The sequence below is a fragment of the Bufo gargarizans genome, chromosome 2, assembly GCF_014858855.1.
Source record: "Bufo gargarizans isolate SCDJY-AF-19 chromosome 2, ASM1485885v1, whole genome shotgun sequence".
NCBI lineage: Eukaryota > Metazoa > Chordata > Amphibia > Anura > Bufonidae > Bufo > Bufo gargarizans.
This window is the reverse complement of record NC_058081.1, coordinates 242,250,334-242,274,520: the sequence shown is the minus strand read 5'-3', so window position 1 is coordinate 242,274,520 and position 24,187 is coordinate 242,250,334. Positions and strand designations below refer to the sequence as shown.

Sequence of the window (24,187 nt, the reverse complement as noted above, 5' to 3'; positions counted from 1 at the left end):
GGCGAGGGGTCCCGCTCCATGACCTAATCAGAGCCGGAAATTCTCCTTCAGACTTGCGCTCCCTAAGGGAGGGGAGAGTCGCCCGAACGCGCCTCTAGACGAGGGGGGGGGGGGGGGGAGAGCCAGAGCCATCCGAGGAGGGATGCTGCTGCTCACGCTCCCTGTTAGTAGTCGGGCGTCTTCTGTGGAAAACCACTTAGAGAGGTGGTTGGCGTCACAGGATTTGAAAATGCCCTATAGTCCAAAAAGGACCTGGCTCGTCCGAGCCGGATAATTCTCCTTCGGATTACTCTCCCTAGGGAGGGGGAAGAGCAGTCCGCAAGCGCCACCGGCGAGGTGAGGGGGGTGGAGAGACGGAGACATCCGAGGTGTGATGCTGCCGCTCACGCTGCCTCTTCGTAGTCAGTCACCCACTGTGGGGACCATTGAGAGAGATGGAGTCGTTAGCGCCACAGGATTAAAGGACATGGTTGCCTTGGCGACTAAGACCAATTTAGCGGCCGCGCTGGACATGGCAGATGCCCAAGCGGGGACCGCAGGCCCCCAGGGACGTGGAGGAGGGGGGTAAGGCAGGGATGCAGGTAATACTTATCTGCTCCTGCAGAACTTCTCCTGCAGAACTTCTCCCTCGACTCCAGGACCAGCAGGGATGCACCTCATCAGGCTTCTGACTCCTTGTCCAGGAGTGCAGTGTTCTGGTGGAGGGTGGCAGCAGGAGACCCAGTAGCTGGTGGGATACCGGAGCTGCAGGTCGAGCCCGGATCCACTTGTCTTCTTTGGGGGGCAATGGAGGCAGCCAGGCAGCGTCCAAGGACGGCAGCGGGCATTCCACGGGGGACCAGGAAGGCGCCATGCCGACCTGTGTCCCCATCTAGAATAATATAAACAATTTTTGAAGGCTGAAAGGGGCTTTGAACTCAGAAAGACTGGACATGGGGCAGCAGCAGCAGTACCACTGAGCTACCAGCTTGCCTAGCACAAAACGGAGTAGAGTGATGAGGAGCTGCACGGCCATGAGCAAACAGAGTCTCCGGTGTAAGGAGAGTCAGAGCGGCATGTCGAGGCTCCGCCTCCCCGAACGCGTCATTATGGCGCGAAAAAAGCGCGCGAAAAATAAGCGCGCGCGCGAAAATATGCGCGAAAATAAGCGCGAAAATAAGCGCACGCGCGCGGAAATAAGCGCGCGCGTGATTTAAACAAACACCACGTGGAGGAGCGGCCTGCCGGCGGGCGCTGAGGGAGCGCAGCAGCCAAGGCCCGACGAGAGAAGCGCTGAAGCCCACAGTTTAAGGGGGAAGAGATGCCAGTACTCCAGTGCCAAAATGAAGAAAGTGCCCCATCAGGATCCTTCTTCCAGTTCACCCAGGTAGCCACAGACAAATAGACACAGAGGGAGGGGGAGGGATTGGGCAACACTTATCTGCTCAGCATGCTCCCTCGATGTCCAGACCAGCAGGGATGCGCCTCTTCAGACTTCTGACTCCAATCCAGGAGAACAGTGCTCTGGAGGAGGGTAGGCAGCAGGCGTCCCAGCAGCTGGTGGGATGCCGGAGCTAACAGGTCGAGCCCGGATCCACTTATCTTCTTGGGGGGAAATGGAGGCAGCCAGGCAACGTCCCAAAGACGGCGGCGGGCACTCCACGGGGGACCAGGAAGGCGCCATGCCGACCTGTGTCCCCATCTAGAATAAAAATAACAAAAAGGAGTAGAATCAGAGAGTGTCAACCTCCTTCACCAGACACTAAGCAAAGACTGAGTTCCTCCTGGTGGAGTCTGGGGGTATAGCCCGAGGAGGAGGAGCTCTTTCATTTGCATAGTGTCCCTCCTACTAATACCTCTAAGCTATACCCATGGTCTGTGTCCCCCAATGGAAAAAAGCACGAGAAATGTCATCTTTATTATGTTTCCATTATGAGACTGCTAGGTCCATAGAGAAAATGGTATGTAGGTCTGTCTCCTGGTAGGTTTCCATTTTTATCTCTAAATGTTCCATTATTTTTCTAGATAATGCATATAGCAGTGACCCCAGAATTAAGAAGTTCAAAGAGGAAGAAAAAGCTAGGAAAGAAGCAGAAAAGAAAGCCAAGGCTGATGCAAGGAGAAAAGAACAGGAAGATAAAGAAAAGGTTTGTGTTGTGAAGTGAAATTTTATAACCATTACTAGGCCCTGGGGATCTTAAGGGTATGACCACATGGCGCGGTCGTGATATGGCTGCTCTGCGGTCGAGTACCCTGCTGCCATATGCGCTTCAGCATGCTCTAATTAAACTTATTAGGGCTACACTGTTTAGTCAGCCTGTATTGTCAATGGTCACACAGTATTGCCGATACCATGTGACCATGGAGGCTCCAGTCTTCTATCGAACCTTTCAGATGCTGTGTTTGCTATTGACCGTTGCAACTGAGGGGATAAATGACCAGGATCAGAGTCATTGCCGATCCTGGTCATTGCAGCCAGGTGGCAGCTGTATTACATAGCCAGCACCCAGGCTCGGTTCATGAGCCCACTCCATATATCACTTACACACAAATGACGTACAGTTATGTAACTATGCGTTAAAAAAAACAACTGAATATTTTTTTAAACTGACTTTAAAAAAATGTCATGGTGTAAACAATAAAAACAAATACTAGAATAATTTTTTGCTGTTGGAGCTCCTTCAGCCACATTGTTAATATCCCTAAATAGATAGGCAACCACCAGATTTTGTCTGTCATCTAGAACTGAATACATACGGTTATTTGAGCTGATTATTTAGAGGTTGTGTAATGAACTGGTAAAATGATTACAGCTAAGGCAAGCAGAACTGGATGCTGCTCGAATGGCAAAGGAGAAGGAAGAGGAGGAGGCTCGTCAGCAAGCTCTGCTTCTGAAAAAAGAAAAGGAGATACAGAAGAAAGCCGTAAAGAAAGAACGCCAGCGGCTTCGCACTACATGCAAGGTTGGTTAACAAAATGGATTTGTAGCCGATAAAAGCATGGCTTGTGTTTATTAGCACTCGTGCCAGATATGTTCTTCTAAGACATTAGGAATAAGAAATGCACAGAAAAAAACATTGAGGGGCATGTGGTGCAACTAGAGCACCACAGCCCCCTCATTCACCTGATCAGGGGTGGAGTTCTGGGAGACAGACCCTCCTCAGGTATTGATGTCCTATGCTAGAAAAACTACTTCCCAAGAAGATGTAGGTTTTTACAACACATTTTCAAAATTGTCTGTTTAAGGCGCTGTGTTAGTGTTGTGCTAGTTTAAATGTTGTTGAGTAGGCACTATTTATTCTTCACTATATTTATATGGCATTCATAGACTGCTGCTCATTCTGGCACCTTTTGGGAAGTGTGTTTCGGTGAGCCAAGTTTGGGAGATCAGTGCCATATTATTATTTCACTGCCTTAAATATGTCCCTTAAGATGCGGGGAGGAGCCACTGGATGCAGCATGATTCTTCTCTGCCGGCTCAAAAGATCAGCAAACTACAACTTCCAGAATGCTCCATTCAGTTATATGGGAGTTAAACGAACAGCCATGCAAGTGTGCATGCTGGGAGTTGTAGTTTCACAGCAGCTGGAGTGCTGAACGTTGCTGATCCCTGTTCTATGCTGTGTGAGGGAACATGCTCCATCTTACCACAGTCATTGATGCTGTTGCCTGACTGCAGTTCCCAGCAGGTCTCATGTGCTGCAGCCAACTCCTCGCTGTCTCCTTGCAAAGTAGCCATTATCAAAATACATCATTAGCAATTTTTTTTTTTAAACCACAGAATTGGAATTACTTCTCTGAAAATGAAGCAGACGGTGTGAAAATGATGGAAGAAATAGAAAAGTTGTGTGATCGACTTGAACTAACTAGGTATGGTTTTTTTTTTTGGTTTTTTTTGGGCTCTAACATGTTAGGTGTACAGCATGATGTTGTGGAGCTACTGATAAAAGTCTTGTATGTTATATACTTCCCGTGCACGTTACAGGACGGTGATTACTATGCAGTTTGTACTGATATTTTCATTGTCATCCTCTTAGTTTACAGTCTCTGAATGAGGCCCTTTCTGGAAGCTCGAAAGAAGAAAGTAAATGCGCTGTTGAGAAGCAGGTATATGAAGTGGTCAATTATTTCTTGAACAGAAATGTATATTTTAAAAATTAAAGGCTGTGTACACCTTCGGAGGCATTTTTTAAAAATGTTCGCATGTTACTTATTTTTGGCTAACAATCATTTTTTCAATTGGCCTTTGTTAAAAAAAAATATTGCCGTTCTGTCACAAAGGGTTAATTTATTTTATTTTATTTTTTTAGCTGAGTGACTGGTAATTTCACTTTCACTTTGTGCTGGTCATCTAATAAACCTACTGAGAGGTGGTAAACACATATTTAAGCCACATTCTTATCAGTAAGATAAAAACTGAGCTATAATGAGTGTTTTTATAGGGGCACAGAGCAGAGATAAGGAGTCCGTCTGCTCCTGTTCTGACGGGAAAAAAAATCCAAAGGGTGCTTCTAGAGCATGTCAGCTCTGTACAGAAAAAAAGGGATTCCATATTTTTAATAAAGACCAATTTAAAAAAATATTTTTAGCTCAAAATGAGTACAACGCAATAATAAAAAAAAAATGCCCCAAATGTGTACATAGCCTTTAAGATCGAGTTATAGTAATAAGAGATACTGGATTTCAAAACTTGTCTTAGTATTACATGGCGCCCAGTCAAACCTATGGATAACTATGTAATAGGAGCTGCCCTATCTTGCAATTATTTGACAAGCTGTTGCAAGACGTTTTTTTTTTTGTTTTTTTTCCTAAGAGCAGCAAAATTATGTTAAAATATTGTACTGTAAAGCCCAAACGAGTCGTCTAAATGTGTCGGTTCTTTAGATTGCAGAAGTAAATGCACAGATCAAGAAAGAAAAGGAGCAGGAGGAGGCTCGCATGAGGCAGTCCACAAAAGCTGCAGAGCAGTCCTCTTCTGGAGGAGGGGGTAGCAGCAAGTCTTGGTCTGAAGATGACTTGCAACTACTAATAAAAGCTGTGAATTTATTTCCTGCTGGAACTAATGCCAGGTGAGATCAGTCTTACAGTATTAAGACACCTCGGGTCAGTCATTCTTGGCAATTAGTGATAATGGTTATCACACTAACTGGTCTTTCAGGGTGCATTTACATCCAGCAGGCTTTTTTTTTTATAAACTAACATATGATTGGTTGAAGCTGCAAATTTTCTATGTGTAAGTGGTAAAACTTATGATGGTCTAGCTCAGGGATCGGCAACCTTTGGCATTCCAGCTGTTGTGAAACTACAATTCCCAGTATGCTCCATTCATTTCCATGTGAGTTCTTAGAAGAGCAGAGCAGGTGTGCATGCTGGGAGTTGTAGTTTCACAACAGCTGGAGTGCTGGAGGTTGCCTACCCCTGGTCTAGCTCAAGAATGGCCAACCTGTGGCTCTCCAGCTGTTGTAAAACTACAATTCCCACCATGCCCTGCTGTAGGCAGCCTGGGCTCTCGCTTAAAGAGCACCTGTTAGCAGGGTCAGCCCTGTTTATCTCAGTCATACTGCCTAGTGGAATTGATCCTGTTGATTAAAATGATACTTGTCTTGTGAAAATGCATTCCTGAGAAAAAAGCCAAATGAGCGCTTCAGTGCACTGAGATGCGGGGACTAGCACCTACCTCAGGTTTCCAGTGCTGGCGCCGACCCTCAGTACACTGAAGCCCTAATTTCCATTTAGAAAGTAGGTCTTTTTTTATTCTCTGGAATGTCACAACCAATTTTCACAAGATAGGTATTATTTGAACCAGCAGGATCAATCATACAAGACAGTATTACTAGTTTAATCGGGTTGATCCTCCATACAGGTGCTCTTTTAAAGATATATTCCAGTTTTGCAATATTCAGCTTTAGTTGACAGGAAGCAACACATTATCACTTACTAGGGCTTCATGCACACAATCGTATGCGTTTTTTTGCGGCCTGCAAAGCACATACAGTGGAGGAAATAATTATTTGACCCCTCACTGATTTTGTAAGTTTGTCCAATGACAAAGAAATGAAAAGTCTCAGAACAGTATCATTTCAATGGTAGGTTTATTGTAACAGTGGCAGATAGCACATCAAAAGGAAAATCGAAAAAATAACTTTAAATAAAAGATAGCAACTGATTTGCATTTCATTGAGTGAAATAAGTATTTGAACCCTCTAACAAAAAAAGACTTAATACTTGGTGGAAAAACCCTTGTTTGCAAGCACAGAGGTCAAACGTTTCTTGTAATTGATGACCAAGTTTGCGCACATTTTAGGAGGAATGTTGGTCCACTCCTCTTTGCAGATCATCTCTAAATCCCTAAGGTTTCGAGGCTGTCTCTGTGCAACTCTGAGCTTGAGCTCCCTCCATAGGTTTTCGATTGGATTAAGGTCCGGAGACTGACTAGGCCACTCCATGACCTTAATGTGCTTCTTCTTGAGCCACTCCTTTGTTGCCTTTGCTGTATGTTTTGGGTCATTGTCGTGCTGGAACACCCATCCACGACCCATTTTCAGTTTCCTGGCAGAGGGAAGGAGGTTGTCGCTCAGGATTTCACGATACATGGCTCCGTCCATTTTCCCGTTTATGCGAATAAGTTGTCCTGTGCCCTTAGCAGAAAAACACCCCCAAAGCAAAATGTTTCCACCCCCATGCTTGACGGTGGGGACGGTGTTTTGGGGGTCATAGGCAGCATTTTTCTTCCTCCAAACACAGCGAGTTGAGTTAATGCCAAAGAGCTCTATTTTGGTCTCATCAGACCACAGCACCTTCTCCCAGTCACTCTCTGAATCATTCAGGTGTTCATTGGCAAACTTCAGACGGGCCTGCACATGTGCCTTCCTGAGCAGGGGGACCTTGCGAGCCCTGCAGGATTTTAATCCATTGCGGTGTAATGTGTTTCCAATGGTTTTCTTGGTGACTGTGGTCCCTGCTAATTTGAGGTCATTAACTAACTCCTCCCGTGTAGTTCTAGGATGCTTTTTCACCTTTCTCAGAACCATTGACACCCCACGAGGTGAGATCTTGCGTGGAGCCCCAGAGCGAGGTCGATTGATGGTCATTTTGTGCTCCTTCCATTTTCGAACAATCGCACCAACAGTTGTCACCTTCTCTCCCAGCTTCTTGCTAATGGTTTTGTAGCCCATTCCAGCCTTGTGCAGGTCTACAATTTTGTCTCTGACATCCTTGGACAGCTCTTTGGTCTTTCCCATGTTGGAGAGTTTGGAGTCTGCTTGATTGATTGATTCTGTGGACAGGTGTCTTTTATACAGGTGACTAGTTAAGACAGGTGTCCTTAATGAGGGTGACTAATTGAGTAGAAGTGTCTAACCACTCTGTGGGAGCCAGAACTCTTAATGGTTGGTAGGGGTTCAAATACTTATTTCACTCAATGAAATGCAAATCAGTTGCTATCTTTTATTTAAAGTTATTTTTTCGATTTTCCTTTTGATGTGCTATCTGCCACTGTTACAATAAACCTACCATTGAAATGATACTGTTCTGAGACTTTTCATTTCTTTGTCATTGGACAAACTTACAAAATCAGTGAGGGGTCAAATAATTATTTCCGCCACTGTATACTTGCCATATGCATCCCGTATTTTCCCCTTCCGCAGGCCTCAGAATATATTACAAATGCTTATTCTTGTCCGCAAAATAGACATATTCTGGGGTCGCGGAACGTGCGTATGGATGCGGACAAACAACACATGGTGTGCTGTCCATATCTTTTGCATCCCCATTGACATGAATTTTTGCAGACCGAAACTACAGTCATGTGCAGGAGCCCTAATGGTGATTGTTTATCTTTTATACCCCATTTTCCTGCACTTCATTGCAGTCATGTGACATTTACCACTGTGTTGGTTAACTGTTCCCGATGACGACATGTCTACATCTGTGGTGTGGCAAGGCTTGTAAGGATCTATTCTGTAGAACAAAGGTAGCACTACATTTTTTTTTTTTTTTTTCCAGAAGAGTAAAAATACTCCTTAACAATTTTGAGTATTTTTAGCAGAGGAAGAGTACGAATTTTGCTGTAATTCATACTGTATATATAATGTATAGGCCCACATAAGGTTATCAGGCTGATTATTACTGCAGGGAAACCATTGCTAGTCTCCCATGGAGAAATAAATGTAGACAATTTTACATAAGACCACTGCTGCCATACACAGCGCCCACCGGACACTACTATATACACATTGCACACACTGCTCTGCTACATGTCCATTACACAGATAGAACTACTGTGTGCACATTACACACAGAAAACAACACCTTCCATACATGAAGTACCTCTGCATTCTCCACCAGCACAGTCCTACACCGAGCCTGAGTTCTCCTAACTCCTCCCACACACATGGCTGCTCACATGACTATGACATCATCACAGGTCCTGTTACCACATTGTAGTGTTTAGTCCAGACTCTGGAGCTGCTCCTGGCGAGAGAGATGTCCGTGAGGGGCGGGGCTTCATGTGTGCCGGACCTGGCAGCTTCTGATACAGCGTTCCTGACTAGAAAAAGACTATGCGTAAAAATACGCACAGGTCTTTTTCCAGGGAGTAAAATGGCCTGAACAGGCATCTATGACGCTTGTACAGGTGTTGTTGCAACCTCTGCTGTAGACACATCATCAATGAGAGCTTACCTCTGAGGGCATTGCTCTGCTTATTCTCCTGGACCCTGTAGATGTGATTTCAGCAATGATGCTTTGTTTTGGGGTGAGGTCTTTCCAGCAGGGCTTCAAGCAGGCTTGGACTGGTGATGTTCGAGCCTGGAGGGGAAGGAGAGGCAGAGACCTGATGCTACAGACATTCCCAGTGAGTCTTGAGCCGGGATGTAAACAGTGTGCGGGTCACAGATTGCGGTTACTCTGGAGGGGTGAAAATGCAGTCAGAACTTCAACATCTGACTTAGGCTACATGCACACGACCGTATGTGTTTTGCGGTCTGCAGATTGCGGATCCGTATGATATCCGTATTTTTTGCGGATCCATTGTAACAATGCCTAAAACGGACAAGAATAGGACATGTTCTATTTTTTTTTTGCGGGGCTACAGAACAGACATTCTGATGCGGACAGCACACAGTGTGCTGTCCGCATTTTTTGCGAACCCATTGAAATAAATGGGTTTGCATCCTATCCGCAAAAAAAATTGAATGGACACGGTAACAACATACGTTCATGTGCATGAGGCCTTATAGAATGCAGTAAGGTTGAATTCTGGTGTTATTTATTTCTGTAACCTGAAAAGTGGCATGATGGTTGTGGTTCCAGAGAAACCAAAGTATAGAATTCTAGGGATTCCTTGTACCTATAAGGATATGTCAACACTGAACACACATGATATCATGGATTTGCATGCGGTAAACCCGTGGCGTATGACAATACCAGCAAAGTGGATGAGATTTGAGCAAATCTACATGTTGGTAGAAAAAAATCTGGAGCATAAATTGACCTGCGGTGCAGATTTAAAACAAAAAAACTAAATCCACAACATGTTTGATTTAAGCTCTGGGTTATTAAATGGACAACAAAATCCACGTGTGGATTTTGCCGTGCATCACTGCAGATTTTTCCATCCTAAAGTATGGCAGCGGTTTTATTGCAGTTTGGCAGCATTTTTCTTCTAATGCTGTTCTCTGAATATTTTGTCTGGATCAGCATAATAATCTTAAAAATGTTCCAAGAAGTGACTTTTCTGCCTTATCCTATGTATAGCAGCCCTGATGCTTTTCAGATGAATAACTGCAGGTACTAAAACTACACCCAGTCCCCACAGAATGAATAATGTGATGACAATGCATATAACAAGAAGCCCAAGTTATTTTTTTAAATCTGCGTGTTCAACTTCATTTTATTCTGCAGGTGGGACGTCATTGCCAATTACATGAACTTGCACTCTGTTTCTGGAATAAAAAGAACTGCAAAAGATGTAATAAATAAAGCCAAATCCCTTCAGAAGCTAGGTAAGTAGTCGGCATAAAATCCCTCTCGTCATACATGTTAGGTATATAGGCATAATTTAATGGGGTTGGGTTGGCCAATTTCTAAAAATATTTTCCAACAGCCCCTAATCTATTGCGTCCATAGGGTGTGGATGGTGATGTGATTTATTCATGTCACAGCCGTCTGTTCTATCCTGGGATGGATCCTCTACTGCAGGCATCCTCAAACTGCAGCCCTCCAGCTGTTGTAAAACTACAACTCCCACAATGCCCTGCTGTAGGCTGTTCAGGCATGCTGGCAGTTGTAGTTTTGCAACAGCAAGTTTGAGAATGCCTGCTCTACTGTGCTTGCTAGATGGACCGCACTATACACATTCTAGAGATTGCCCAATTTCTAAAAATATATTCCAAAGTAAACTGATCGTCCTCTTCAAAGGGGCTGGTGCTGAACACAATCCAGAGCGGCAAGCACAGTTCTGAAATTTGTGACCCATCCCTGAGTGAAGCTGGGTCTATCAGTGACTGCATGATTGTAGCTAAACTATCCACCATTATTATTTAAAGAGATAAAGGCCTATGAGCCAGACTGAGTTGGATCTTTGCCTGGCTTCTATAAAAGTTTGATATAGGACGTAGAAGGCAGTGGGGTAACCTCCCATCCCCTAGGGCCCCATAATGAAGAGACGTTAGTGTATCTGTAGTTTGCTCCTTTAATGCCCTGTAGAATTCTCGTCGGGCCATCTGGCCCCGGAGCTTTTGAGGGCCTCAAGTTCTTAACGGTGGCCCTGAGCTCCTCAGGTGTAATGGGATCATTTAACCCCTCCAGTTGCTTTGAATTTATTTTTCTCGCCCAATTTCCTTGGGGGACACAGAAGACCTTGGGTATAGCTCATCTCCATAGGAGGCGTGACACTAAGTGAGAACTGTTAAGCCCCTCCTCCACAGCTATACCCTCAGCCTGGAGAGAGAGACTGCCAGTTGCGTGTCCAAGTAGTGAGAAAAGGCAAAGTCCAAAAGTGGAACCAACAAGCCAACTACCCAACGGGTAAAACAAACTCGGAAACAAAGAATGGGTGGGTTTTTGCTTAGTGTCCAAGGAGGCAAGACACTCCCTGCTACTGCAGGGCTGTTTTTCTCCTGTTTGGTTTTTAGTTTTGATTTTTGCTTTTTGCTTTTGTCTTTTTCTTCAGATCATCAGGGACAACAGAGACGCACTAGACCTCTCTGTTTCTCCCGGGGTCGAGCTGCGCCAGTGCCGGTCATCCGCACTGCTGCCTCCCCCACAGAAGGCAAGGTGGACCAGGGCAGCCCAGCTCCCCTGCATCCCGCCAGCGCAAGGGTCGCCCGCACGCCAAGTCCCTCTTCCAGCGTCCTGCCACTACGGTGCCAGTAGCTGAAGGGGCGACCCTGCTGGAACGGACCGAGGGTGAAGACGGCTGTGGTAAGAGAGAGGCTTCTCCAGCCCCACGTTCCCCTCATTCCCTCCCCGGTCTCCTGCGTGCTGGACCCCCATACTGGTCCCTGCTGGACCTAGGCTGGCCCCTGAGGTGTCGTTGGGAACAGCCATTTTTCTGGCTCCAGGGCTGTCTCTCATATCCAGCTGTTGCCCAATAATCATATAGCCCCACACCACCACCATACTGGTGACCGCGGGGCGACTATACACTGCCCCTTCATAGGGCATTGCACAGGGGTGAGCAATGGATTGCTGTGGAGGAATTCTGCTTTAGGACCGGAGACCCGCTCCTAGCTGCCTCTGACACAGGGGTTATGCCGGCCCTCCCCCTTACCGGTCGCAGATTCAGTACAGGGGGCCCGCGCTGACTGCCCTGTCCCTCCTCCACGGGCGCCTGGTCCGTTAGGGCAGGGGGTGCAGTGCTGGACTTCAGGGTCCCCCCCCCCCCCCCGCCCTCCTTACCGGTGTCTAGGGCCAGGGGCCCGCTCCAGAAGCTGCCGGACGCAAGGCCCTCACGGCCTGCATGTACTGAGCGCGATGCTCCAGCAGGCCCCGGCTGACTGTTGAGGCTTCCGGTCGGCCGGGAGCCGCAAACTTTTGACCCAGGCTTCGGCCTGCTCAGGGCACCCGCGGCCGTTAGTGCATGCGTCAGCCGGCTCCCGGCCGGGTGCCGCAAACTTTTTGACCCAGGCTTCGGCCTGCACGGCCGCAATCCGGCCCGTTGTCTCTGCCGGCCCGCGGGGTGGGCACCCGCGGCAGTTAGTGCATGCGTCAGCCGGCTCCCTCCCGGTCCCGGCCGACCGCCGCGAAAATCTAGGCCCCGGCTTCACGGCCTACTAGGCCACAAACTTCCAGCCTCGGTTGGAGGGGGCGGGAACTTCTCGCGGCGCGAATTCTTCCCGCCTGGAGGTCCCCCGCCCCCAGGGGATCGCAGCGCCGCCCCCTAGGCCGGATGTTTGTTAACCTGTTGGGTACCGGCCACCAGGGGCCGGCTCCCATCTAGAGGACACCCTCTATGTTCTGGGCTTCCTGGTGGGCCTGTGTGAGATTGTGCCCCTGTATGGTGGCCCCTTTTTTGCCTCAGAGTGGCTGTGTTTTTAAAAAAAAAAAAAATAAATTAAAAATAAAGTTAATAAATAACGGAATGGTTGCGCAGGACGCTGCAGCCTGATGCAGTAGTGCTGGCCGCACGCTATGCCCCCCTTCCGTAGGCGGCATGTTGCGCTCCTCGGCTGCGGTTCTGGCCAGCTACATGTTCCCCTTCTAGGCGGACCCTTGCCATCTCCCGGGATACGGCGCTGACCAAAGGCAGGCGCCCCGTCTATAGGCAGAACGTCGCCTCTCCAGTTACAGGTTGGCCATGTGCATCACTCTCACTGGATTTAATGCCGGACAGGTGCATGACCCCCTTCTGGGGCAGAAGAATTGCACTCTCACCGGATGCGGTGCTGGCCATGTGCACGACCCCCCTCCTTGAGGAGCACGGCACTCTCGCTGGATTCCTGCCGGCCATGGGTGTAACCCCCTTCTATGGCGGTACGCTGCACTCTCACTGGGTTCGCTGTCGGCCATGGGTATAAAACATGTGCACGTCCCCCTTCCATATGCGGAACACTGCACTCATTGGGTTCACTGCCGGCCATGTGCACGTCCCCCTTCCATAAGCGGAACGCTGCACTCTCAATGGATTCGCTGCCGGCCTTGTGCATGACTCCCTTCCATAAGCGGTAGGCTGCACTCTCATTGGTTTCGCTGCCGGCCTTGAGCATGCCTCCTTCTCTCGGGCGGCATACGTACTCTTCCTGGCTGGGGTTGTTCTCTCGCGGTAGGTTGCTGGCCACGTGCTTGACCCCCTTCCATGGCGGGGTGCTTGCACTCTCACCGGATTCGCTGCCAGCCATAGGCATAGCCCCCCCCCTTCCTTGGGCGGTGTACCGCACTCTCGCTGGCTTTGCTGCCGGCATGGGCATGCCTCCTCTCCTCAGGCGACATACATGCACCTTCACTGACGGTGTTTGTTCTTGTGCCAGTACGTTGCTGGCCATGTGCATGGCCCCGTCCGTGGCGGGGTGCTCGCGCTCTCCTGGGATGCGATGCTGCCGTGTGCGGTTCATTGCACCCTCACCGAATACGTTGCTGGCCAGGAGCATGGCCCTCTAAACATGGGTGCGCTGCTTGCACTCCCTTTGGAAACGGTGCTGGCCTTGTGCATGACCACTTCTCATTCCGTGGGCGGTAATTTGCGCGCTCATGAGATTCACGGCTGTCCTTCTATATGCTGTACTGGACGTTCCCCTTTCATTGGCGAACTACTCGTTGCACTCTCACAAAATTCGGTGTTGGGTGGATTATTGCACAATAATTTAATGCCAGGATAATCATGTGCATGCCCTTCCCCCTTCACTAGGTCCTTTGGTGCGGGCCTTTGCACTCTTGCCGTCTGCAGAGTTTGCCAGGTGCCTTTCTCTCCCCTTTTCTGGGCGGACTGCTTGCGTTCCATAGCATGCCCCCTGTACTAGCCTTGTGCATAACTCCCTTTCGGGTTGCACTTTGCACTTCCATGGATACTGTGGGATGCTTGGCTGTGCGCTCTGTGCGTTGTTTGGGCCGTGTTTGCCTTCTCCTCCCGTGGGTGGGTTGGCCTTCTCGCTGCCTGCGGTTTGCTAGAACGTATGCCTCCCTTCCTCCTGCGACATACTTTTTTCTCTTGGGGTGAGGCTGCTTGTCGCTAGCTTTGCACTCTTTTCTGAAGAGGTCATTCTGTCCACCTGTATGAGCCTAAGGTGTTGTCCAACACACAACAAATGAATGCCCAATGTATTCACCGCTGTATACCTTGTATATATGTAGACGGGCTCTGCTGGCTCGCTACTGCACCGAGCTGGGTGGCACTCATTCTCTGGTGTGGTCCCGTTGTGACTGCACCAGCCATGTTCATTGGCCCTTCCACCTGGGGGGTGTTCGGGGTACCTTGATGCGTACCCGTTCGTCCTCCCGTGACATTGCTTCCCCGCGCAAGCCGTCGGGTCGAGAGCGTTGTCTTTGGCGCCTTCTGCACTTCAGTCTGATCTGCTACCAGGAACAGACCGCTCCTCTCGGGTAGGTAACCCAACTTCTCTTGGGTGCTCGTCTATCCAGGTCTGAGGGACCTCCACTTTTGGGTTCTTCAGGGTTTTCGCCTTCTGCGAGGCGATGTGCAGGTCGTCTCACAGAGTAGCAGGTATTCGGCTTTTGAACTGTCCTGTGGCTTCCCTGTTTGCCATTCCTCCTTTCGGTTTGGAGGGTGTTATGCCGGCCTCTGTCTCGACTGCTTTTCCTCGCCGGCTCTGTTGTTTTGGCTTCCTCTCTGAGTTTGTCACTCCGAGGTGGCTTCTGCACCGGCCAGGCCTCAGAGGCTGTTTCGTCATTGCCCCCTCCCCTTCGGGGGTGAGCATGGTTGTTCATTTGGATGGTTCCGGTGTTACTTGTGGTCTCGTACCGTCTCCCTCGTTTTCGCTGGCAGTACTAGCTGTGTGCCTGTTTGCCAGGCCTATTGCGTTCTGTCCTCCCGCTGGGTGCAGATTGCCTTTCCATTCTGGGCATATGGTCCTGCTGGACTTACCTTTTCGGTAACTTGGGAGGACTACCCTTCGGTCACGGTTGTCCTTGACTTTCCCTCACCAGGACTGTAGAACTCCTTCCTGTGGTGGCTACGTCGACTTGGACTTTGGCCTGTCTTGTCCTGGCATCTGTCGGCTGCTGGGCGGACCCTTCCGGTTTCTTCCGTCTGTCCTTCTGCTCACCCACTCCGGTTGGATACGGGACTATGTTGTTCGGGGGCCGACGGGAGTTTTCTTCCGACCCTTGGGCCGTGTTACTGGTCTGCGCCTGATCACATTGTTTTTTTTTTCCCGCTTGCCAGGCGATTCCTGCGAGCGCGCTAGTGTTCGCTCCCGACTGTGCTTCGTCCGGGTTCGGTTGTCGGACTTGGGGTTCTTGACTAGGTTTTGTGGTAAGTGGGGCATTCCCCCACTCTGCTTTTCTCTCCCTTGGTTCTGTCTTTCTCTAGTCCGGCCTGACCCTGGGACTGGGACTCTGTTACTGAAGTGTCAAGTGTCGGCGCTGTCCTTCCCCTTGCAGCGTTTTCTGGCCCTCCTGGGCCTGTCATGACCTTCTTCCACAGAGTGGCTCTTTGGTTCCTCTGTACCGTTCCCTGGTACCGCCCTGGGAACTACACACTGAGCTCTTGGCGCTCCACTCTTTCCCTTGGTGCCGTTGTAGAAGTTCTCCCTACTCCTGCTGTCCTGTACAGTTGTGTTTTCTGTTGCCATCATGTCTGACGGGTGCCTGATGGGTGGCCCTTCGTGTTCTGTGCCCTCTGTCCTTTTCCAGGACCGGGCTGTTTCTCCATCCCGTCCCTTCCTTCTGAGGGTGGTATCTGCCTTCTTATCTACGAGGCTTTGGTCATCCCCTTCCCGTCTCCGGGAACGGGCGCTTCACCGCTTGGAGATTGTTTGGGTTTGCAGTTGTTACTTGGAGATCTCCGGCTCTTGTCGGCGTTCGGTCTCTTGTGTTTCCAGGATGTCCGCGCAAAGGGTTGACGGCCTCCATGGTGGCTTTCCTTCGCTCTCTGTGTCTATTGCTGTGGTTACCGCACCAAGGGCAGGGTTCTGCTTTTGGTGTCACCGTTCATTTCACCAGAGCGGTCGGTGCCTCCTGGGCCGGAGGCATAAGGCTTCGGCCATGCTTTTGTGCAAGGCGGTCGCTGGTCTTCCTTGCACACCTTACTGGGTTCTACAGGGTGCGCACTGGGGCTTCGGCGTCTGCTGCCTTGGGCCGCCTGGTCTGCAGGCGGCGGTTTCTTGATGCCTTCGGGTGCTTTGCCCTGGTGCTGTGGTCCCTCCCCTCTTGGACTGCTATTGAACGTCACAAGGTCTTCTGTGTCCCCCAAGGAAATTGGGCGAGAAAACGAGATTTTTGTATAACTTACCAGTAAAATCTCTTTCTCGCTCTTTCCTTGGGGGACACAGCACCCACCCATTCTTTGTTTCCGAGTTTGTTTTACCCGTTGGGTAGTTGGCTTGTTGGTTCCACTTTTGGACTTTGCCTTTTCTCACTACTTGGACACGCAACTGGCAGTCTCTCTCTCCAGGCTGACGGTATAGCTGTGGAGGAGGGGCTTAACAGTTCTCACTTAGTGTCACGCCTCCTATGGAGATGAGCTATACCCAAGGTCTTCTGTGTCCCCCAAGGAAAGAGCGAGAAAGAGATTTTACTGGTAAGTTATACAAAAATCTCGTTTTTAGAAGCTCGATCGTATCTAACAATGTTGACCTGGCTATCGGGAGATACTCATCAGAATATAGATTTCAATAGTACTCCTCTAGTGTCCCACTGATGCTGCTCAGGTCCTCTACAATTTGTCCCTCGGGGCCAATCGGAGTGCCAATGTCGCCAAGAACTGCCTGACTTGTTCTCATAGCAGAACAGGGTAGCTTCATAGAGTTATACTAACAATAAATCTCAAGCAGTTACGTTACTTTCTTTTTTTCCCCCGGCAACCTATGTTATTGGAATCTCCATAGTATGTCTCAGCCTTTGATAGGTTCATGAGAGTGACAGGACCGCATGTTGGAGATAACCAGATTTTCAAAAACTAAAGAGATTACCCTGAATAGTAAGTTATTATGCATGAAAATATAGTTGATCCTAGACCAGAATTAGTGTGCACAAGTAATGGGTGTAGTTCTGTTCTGCTGGGTTGTGGTATCTCCATGGATCCCTCAAGCCCCTATTGCCCAACATGGGGGCCCCAAACTTGTCCTGGAAACTAGCCTGTCTGATTAACATCTCCCACACTTTTACCCTCTCTGTAATGTAACATGGAATTAAAGTTTTACCCACACCACCACCTTGAAGGTGAGGGAGTCTTAAAAAGAACCTGTCATAAACTTTATGCTGCCCATACTAACGGCAGAATAAAGTAAAGACAGGCGAGTTTATTTCAGAGGTCTGTCATTTATAAGTTAAAAGTAAGTGGTTGCCGAGAACCAACATCACAATCCTTGCAGACTGGGCCTGGAAAAGAGTCATGGCCATTCATGACTTCCTGCTCACCTGCTGATGACTGACAGCCTTCTACCTAGTTGTCCCGCTTTCTCTCTAAGAGAGAACTGCCAGTCATCAGCAGATGGGTGACAGAGCAGGTGATTATGGATAACCATGACTCTTCTCAGGTGGCCGTGACTCTTTTCTAGGCCTGGGCTGCAATGATTATGATTCTTGGCAACCACTGACTTTTAGCTCATAAGACACACCGCTCTGACAGCAGGAGTGCCGATCCGGGCTGTTTAACACTTTACATACCGCATGTAAAGTGCTGACAGAGGGAGCGGACTCCCTCTGTCTCCCCTCGGCACGCCACAAATGCGATTGTGGGGTGCCGATGTGTGTGAAGGCTGCCTGGGGTCTGATGTAGGTCCCAGACCAGAGAGGCGCAGCCTGCTGGTCAATGTTAGAATAGCATTTCCATTAAAATGAAATGCACTCATAGGGATAGTGAATTGCATTTTAAAAGCAATCAAAAAGCTGTCTGTTATAGTTCCCCTGTGGGACTATTAAGTGGTGAAAAAAAAAACCAATTATTCAATTTAAACAAATGTACGCTTTTTTCCCCATTGAAAATACGCTTTTTAATGAAAAGAGACTCAAAAAAAAAGATATCTTCCCCATATGTTTGGTATTGCAGTGTCCGTAACGACCCGGACTACACAAATATCATGTAAGTTATCCCCTACGGTGAAGCCATAAAATAATAAAAGATTTGCTCATTTATTCTTAGTTGCCACAGATTATTTTTTTTTTTTTTTTATAACAAGCAATCCAAAAGCACCATTTACTCCAAAATAATACCAATGAAAAGTACAAGTCGTCCTGCAAATATCAAGCCCTCACACAACTCCATAGAAAGAAAAATAAAGTTATGGGTCTTGGGAAGTGGCAATGCAAAAACTTTTTTTTTTTCTTTTAAAACTTTTTTTTTATCTGGGTCAGTATGATTACAGTGATACCAAATACATAAAGATATTATAATATTTTTACCGAAAAATGAACACCTTAAAATTTATAACGGAAAAACGCTGGCAATATTGCTGTTTTTCCCCATTTCTCTCCCAGAAAGAGTTAATAAAAGTTGACCCCAAATGGCACCATTAAAAAATACAACTTGTCCTGCAAAAACAAGCCCTCATAAAGCTATATAGACGGAAAAATAACAGTTGTAGCTTTTGGAACGCGACGATGAAAAAGGGAAGAAAAACGCTTGGTCAGTAAGGCCCAAAACAGGCTGGTCACTAAGGGGTTAATAAAGCAGGGTTTCTAGTGTGGCAAAGAAGTTGGCATTATTGCTGTTAGAGCCATATACATTATACAGGCGTACCATACTGCAGGGAGTAAAGTTAATAGGGGCAATTGCCCCTTGTCTTTAGTCTCGTATTCATGGTCCTATTGATCATCCCAGCCATAACCTCTTCCACCTACAATCTATACCTTACGTCTAAAATCTGAGCTCTCCACGTGTGTTTCCTGGAGTAATGCTATATCGCTAATTACAGCGATACCACATTTGTATAGCTTTTCTTGTGTTTTAATACTGGGAAAAAAGTTATCACCATATTCTGAGCCCTATAACGCTGATCTAATAGTTATGCCCTATTCTGTGGATAGGCAATAACTTTTACATACCGGAATACCCCTTTAACCGCCTCCAGACCACCTAACGCACGCATGCGTCCTGGAGGCGGTCGAATCATTCCTCCTGGACGCATCCGTGCGTCACCTCGCGAGAGGCGAGACTTCCTGTGAACGCGCGCACACAGGATCGGAAGGTAAGAGACAGGATCTACAGCCTGCCAGCGGCGATCGTTCGCTGGCAGGCTGTAGATGTGATTTTTCTTTTTTTAACCCCTAACAGGTATATTAGGTTTTGATAACAGCGTCTGATATACCTGCTTACCTGGTCCTCTGGTGGTCCCTTTTGCAGGGATCGACCAGCAGAGGACACTGGTAGCTCAGTAAAGTAGCACCAACCACTACTACACTACACACCCACTTCCTGTCACTTAATAACCCCTTATGAACCCCTGATCACCCCATATAGACTCCCTGATCACCCCCCTGTAAGGCTCCATTCAGATGTCCGTATGTGTTTTACGGATCCACGGATCGGATCCGCAAAACACATACGGATGTCTGAATGGAGCCTTACATTCAGACTCCCTGATCACCCCCTGTAAGGCTTCGTTCACATCACCATTCTGGCTTTCCGTTCTCCTTCTCCGTCTAGGAGCAGGAGAACGGAAAGGACGGAAAAGGCACATAACTGACGCCAAACGGAGCCCTTAGGACCCCATAGATTATAATGGGGTCTGTTATGTTTCCGCTCAGTAGATGATTTTTAAGCGGAGACAAAACTCCTGCATGCTATGGGGTCCTAAGGGCTCCGTTTGACTCAGTTTGGCGTCAGTTATGTGCCTTTTCCGTCCTTTCCGTTCTCCTGCTCCTAGACGGAGAAGGAGAACGGAAAGCCAGAACGGTGATGTGAACGAAGCCTAAGGCTCCATTCAGACATTTTTTTGGCACAAGTTAGCAGAATTTTTTTTTTTTTTTTTTTTTTTTCTTACAAAGTCTCATATTCCACTAACTTGTGTCAAAAAATTAAATCTCACTATACCCCTCACGGAATCCAAATGCGTAAAAGTTTTATGACATTTATATTCCAGACTTCTTCTCACGCTTTAGGGCCCCTAAAATGCCAGGGCAGTATAAATACCCCACATGTGACCCCATTTCGGAAAGAAGACACCCCAAGGTATTCCGTGAGGGGCATATTGAGTCCATGAAAGATTGAAATTTTTGTCCCAAGTTAGCGGAAAGGGAGACTTTTGTTAAAAAATAAAAATCTCCGCTAACTTGTGCCAAAAAAAAATAAAATTCTATGAACTCGCCATGCCCCTCATTGAATACCTTGGGGTGTCTTCTTTCCAAAATGGGGACACATGTGGGGTATTTATACTGCCCTGGCTTTTTAGGGGCCCTAAAGCGTGAGAAGAAGTCTGGGATCCAAAGTCTAAAAATGCCCTCCTAAAAGGAATTTGGGCCCCTTTGCGCATGTAGGCTGCAAAAAAGTGTCACACATGTGGTATCGCCGTACTCAGGAGAAGTTGGGGAATGAGTTTTGGGGTGTCATTTTACATATACCCATGCTGGGTGAGATAAATATCTTGGTCAAATGCCAACTTTGTATAAAAAAAATGGGAAAAGTTGTTTTTTGCCGAGATATTTCTCTCACCCAGCATGGGTATATGTAAAAAGACACCCCAAAACACATTGCCCAACTTCTCCTGAGTACGGCGATACCACATGTGTGACACTTTTTTGCAGCTTAGGTGGGCAAAGGGGCACACATTCCAGAGTACCTTTCGGATTTCACAGGCCATTTTTTACAGATTTTGATTTCAAACTACTTCTCACGCATTTGGGCCCCTAAAATGCCAGGGCAGTATAACTACCCCACAAGTGACCCCATTTTGGAAAGAAGACACCCCAAGGTATTCCGTGAGGGGCACGGCGAGTTCCTAGAATTTTTTGTCGCAAGTTAGCGGAAAATGTATATTTTTTTTTTTTCCTTTCTTACAAAGTCTCATATTCCACTAACTTGTGACAAAAAATTAAAAACTTCCATGAACTCACTATGCCCATCACAAAATACCTTGGGGTGTCTGCTTTCCAAAATGGGGTCACTTGTGGGGTAGTTATACTGCCCTGCCATTTTAGGGGCCCAAATGCGTGCAAAGTAGTTTGAAATCAAAATCTGTAAAAAAAAAAAAAAAAAAAAAAAAAAAGGGCCGGTGAAATCCGAAAGGTGCTCTTTGGAATGTGGGCCCCTTTGCCCACCTAGGCTGCAAAAAAGTGTCACACATGTGGTATCGCCGTACTCAGGAGAAGTTGGGGAATATGTTTTGGGGTGTCATTTTACATATACCCATGCTGGGTGAGAGAAATATCTCGGCAAAAGACAACTTTTCCCATTTTTTTATACAAAGTTGGCCTATGACCAAAATTTCATTTTTTTGCTAAAATTTCATTAAATTTCGATTAATAACAAAAAAAGTAAAAATGTCAGCAGCAATGAAATACCACCAAATGAAAACTCTATTAGTGAGAAGAAAAGGAGGTACCTGACCTCCAAAAGATGCTTCAGCTTGTCAAGTCTCTTTGAATGTGCAACTAATTATCTTTGCTATTGCCGCATGGAGACTGATAACTGATATGGTGGTTGCTAGAGTGTCTTTTATAACTTCTTGGCCACTTCCAAGGCGAGGAGCCTAGCGCTTCTGCATCCTTCATAAACAGCTCAGGGGATGGATTTTCCTTTTAGCCTCTCCTTGGTGGGCTTGCAGCCACCATCTTCATTTCTGTAGTGTAGTCAGTACCTCTGCCCGTGTGCAACTGCTACTGTGGAGTAGGTAATGCTCTATAGACCCTGGCCACCTCTCTGGTTCTTGTCCAGCTTTTTGCTGGGATAAATAATTATTTGCGGGTAAGCAATTTGTGTGGGTTGGGGAGAGGGCTGCAGGACGGAGGTCTCGGCAGTGCATCTGTATATCACAGCGCCGGAAGTCTTCCATATTCCTATTTAACTTTATTGACTCTATACTGAGAGGCAGATTACCCTATTAATACCTACATTACATGTCTACTGCTAGATTGTTAACTTGAGTTTTTCTTACTGCAGATCCTCAGCAAAAGGACGACATTAACAAGAAAGCTTTTGATAAATTCAAGAAAGAGCATAAAGTTGTAGCTCAGGCTGTGGATAATGCTGTGCCTTCTGAGCGGTTTGAAGGTAAGCGTGTGTCTGTCAGGCCAGTTTTAACCTCCAGTCACATTCAAATTGGAAAAACCCTCCCAAAAACGTCACTTATTGTAGTTTTGTAACGTATCTGAAGTAATATTATTTGCGAACATCTTGTGGGGGGACGGCAAAATTGTGTTTTTAACCACTTAGTGACATAATGAATTTTAGCCTTAAAAGGCTATGTACAACTTTGGGGACAATTATTTTATTTTTTTCATGATTGTATTTGACTAATTTTGGGCTAAAAAAAAAAAATGCTGCAGAGAGGATTTAACATTTGCATCTTCCCTTTTGCAATGGAGAGGGTGAAGTACACAGCAAAATATGCTGTATTCTCTGGCATGTGTGGTAATGTTGTTGCAGAAATTTTCGCAACTTAAATTAATTGTGCAAGCCCACATAGATACATGTGGCAAGTCAAATCTGCTGCATGTGAATATATTACTGGAAACTAATTTTGATAATTCAGGACTACCTTCAATATTAGATATTGCCTGATATCAGAAATAATACATTTTTCAGCTCCTGGTGCGGACTCCTGCACACCATGGACCACTGAAGAACAAAAACTTCTAGAGCAGGCCTTGAAAACGTATCCTGTGAATACTCCTGAAAGGTGGGAGAAGATTGCAGATGCTGTCCCTGGCAGGTCCAAGAAGGACTGCATGAAGCGATATAAGGTAAAATGCAATGCACTGAATGTGTTCCCCCCCCCCCCCCATCTGTAACATTAATTATGATGCTCTTCAACATTAAAAGGATAACTGTCATTTATTTTATTTTTTGCTAAAGTGTAGGGCAAGTGATAGGTAACAATTTTGCAATAGACTTTAGCCAAAACCTTTATTTTGGTAGAAAACTGGGGCCGAAATGGCCCTTAGCAGCACTCTTCAAAAGAGCGTGGCTAAGGGCCATCCGTCTCCGATTAGAAAAGGGGAGACGGGCTGTGCAGATGCTGTGCTTCCCTGGGAGACAGAAGGCTGGGCACAGGAGTCTTAGGAGTTTAAATTACATTTATATTCCCCCTTTCTATGCAATCTAATGCTCCGTTACATTCACTGACCTGCGATCCCTGTGATAATTCATGTAGCAGCTGCCGGAAGTAGAATCACTGTGCGCAGTGAGCCGGCGGCTGCTTCATGAATTATCACAGGGATCGCAGGTGTAACTGAGCATTAGATTACATTTATATTCCCCCTTTCTATGCAATTTAAACTCCTAAGACTCCTGGCGGAGACGGATGGCCCTTAGCAACGCTCTGTTGAAGAGTGCTGCTAAGGGCCATTTCAGCCCCAGTTTTCTACCAAAAAAAAGGTTTGGGCTAAATAAAGTCTATTGCAAAATTATTACCCATCACTTGCCCTATACTTTAGCAAAAAGAAAAATATGAAAGTTATCCTTTTAATGTAATGTTTTATATAATCTCCCTCATAGTAAGTGTGAATCTTTTATTACTGTTTACTTTATAGGAGCTTGTAGAAATGGTAAAGGCCAAGAAAGCTGCTCAAGAACAAGTACTTAATGCAACAAAGGCAAAGAAATGAACCTGTCAATCTGTTTGTGTGTCATGTTTTATAATAAAATAAGCAAATGCTGCACAATTTTTTGGTTGGACTTTATTTATTATTTTGTATATTTAAGCATAAAATATGTTCATGAATTATCCATTACTTTACAAGAAAATGGTTAAAATGTTTTGAAAGATCAGCAAAAATTGACGTGAGGTCAGGGATTGGCTGCATCGGTCACATGGGCGAGTATTCCGCACGGGTGTGATGTGAACGCATTGCACTCGCACGGATTCCTGACCCATTCATTTCTATGGGGCTGCGCACACGAACTGTGATTTTCACGCATCACTTGTGCGTTGCG

The 24,187-nt window shown here is 46.9% G+C and overlaps 1 protein-coding gene across 1 annotated transcript in view; it reads left to right on the top strand.

The window, feature by feature from the left end:
• Positions 1–23,916, top strand: part of DNAJC2 (DnaJ heat shock protein family (Hsp40) member C2) — a 48,271-nt gene extending 24,355 nt beyond the window's left edge. Inside the window, exons 9-17 of the mRNA XM_044280161.1 lie at positions 2,005–2,126; positions 2,793–2,942; positions 3,761–3,849; positions 4,017–4,086; positions 4,864–5,048; positions 9,883–9,983; positions 22,193–22,303; positions 22,838–22,995; positions 23,785–23,916. Of these exons, the coding sequence (XP_044136096.1) occupies positions 2,005–2,126; positions 2,793–2,942; positions 3,761–3,849; positions 4,017–4,086; positions 4,864–5,048; positions 9,883–9,983; positions 22,193–22,303; positions 22,838–22,995; positions 23,785–23,859 (1,061 nt within the window). The 3' untranslated portion in view covers positions 23,860–23,916. The remainder of the gene's footprint in view (positions 1–2,004; positions 2,127–2,792; positions 2,943–3,760; positions 3,850–4,016; positions 4,087–4,863; positions 5,049–9,882; positions 9,984–22,192; positions 22,304–22,837; positions 22,996–23,784) is intronic.
• Positions 23,917–24,187: the final 271 nt, after the last annotated feature.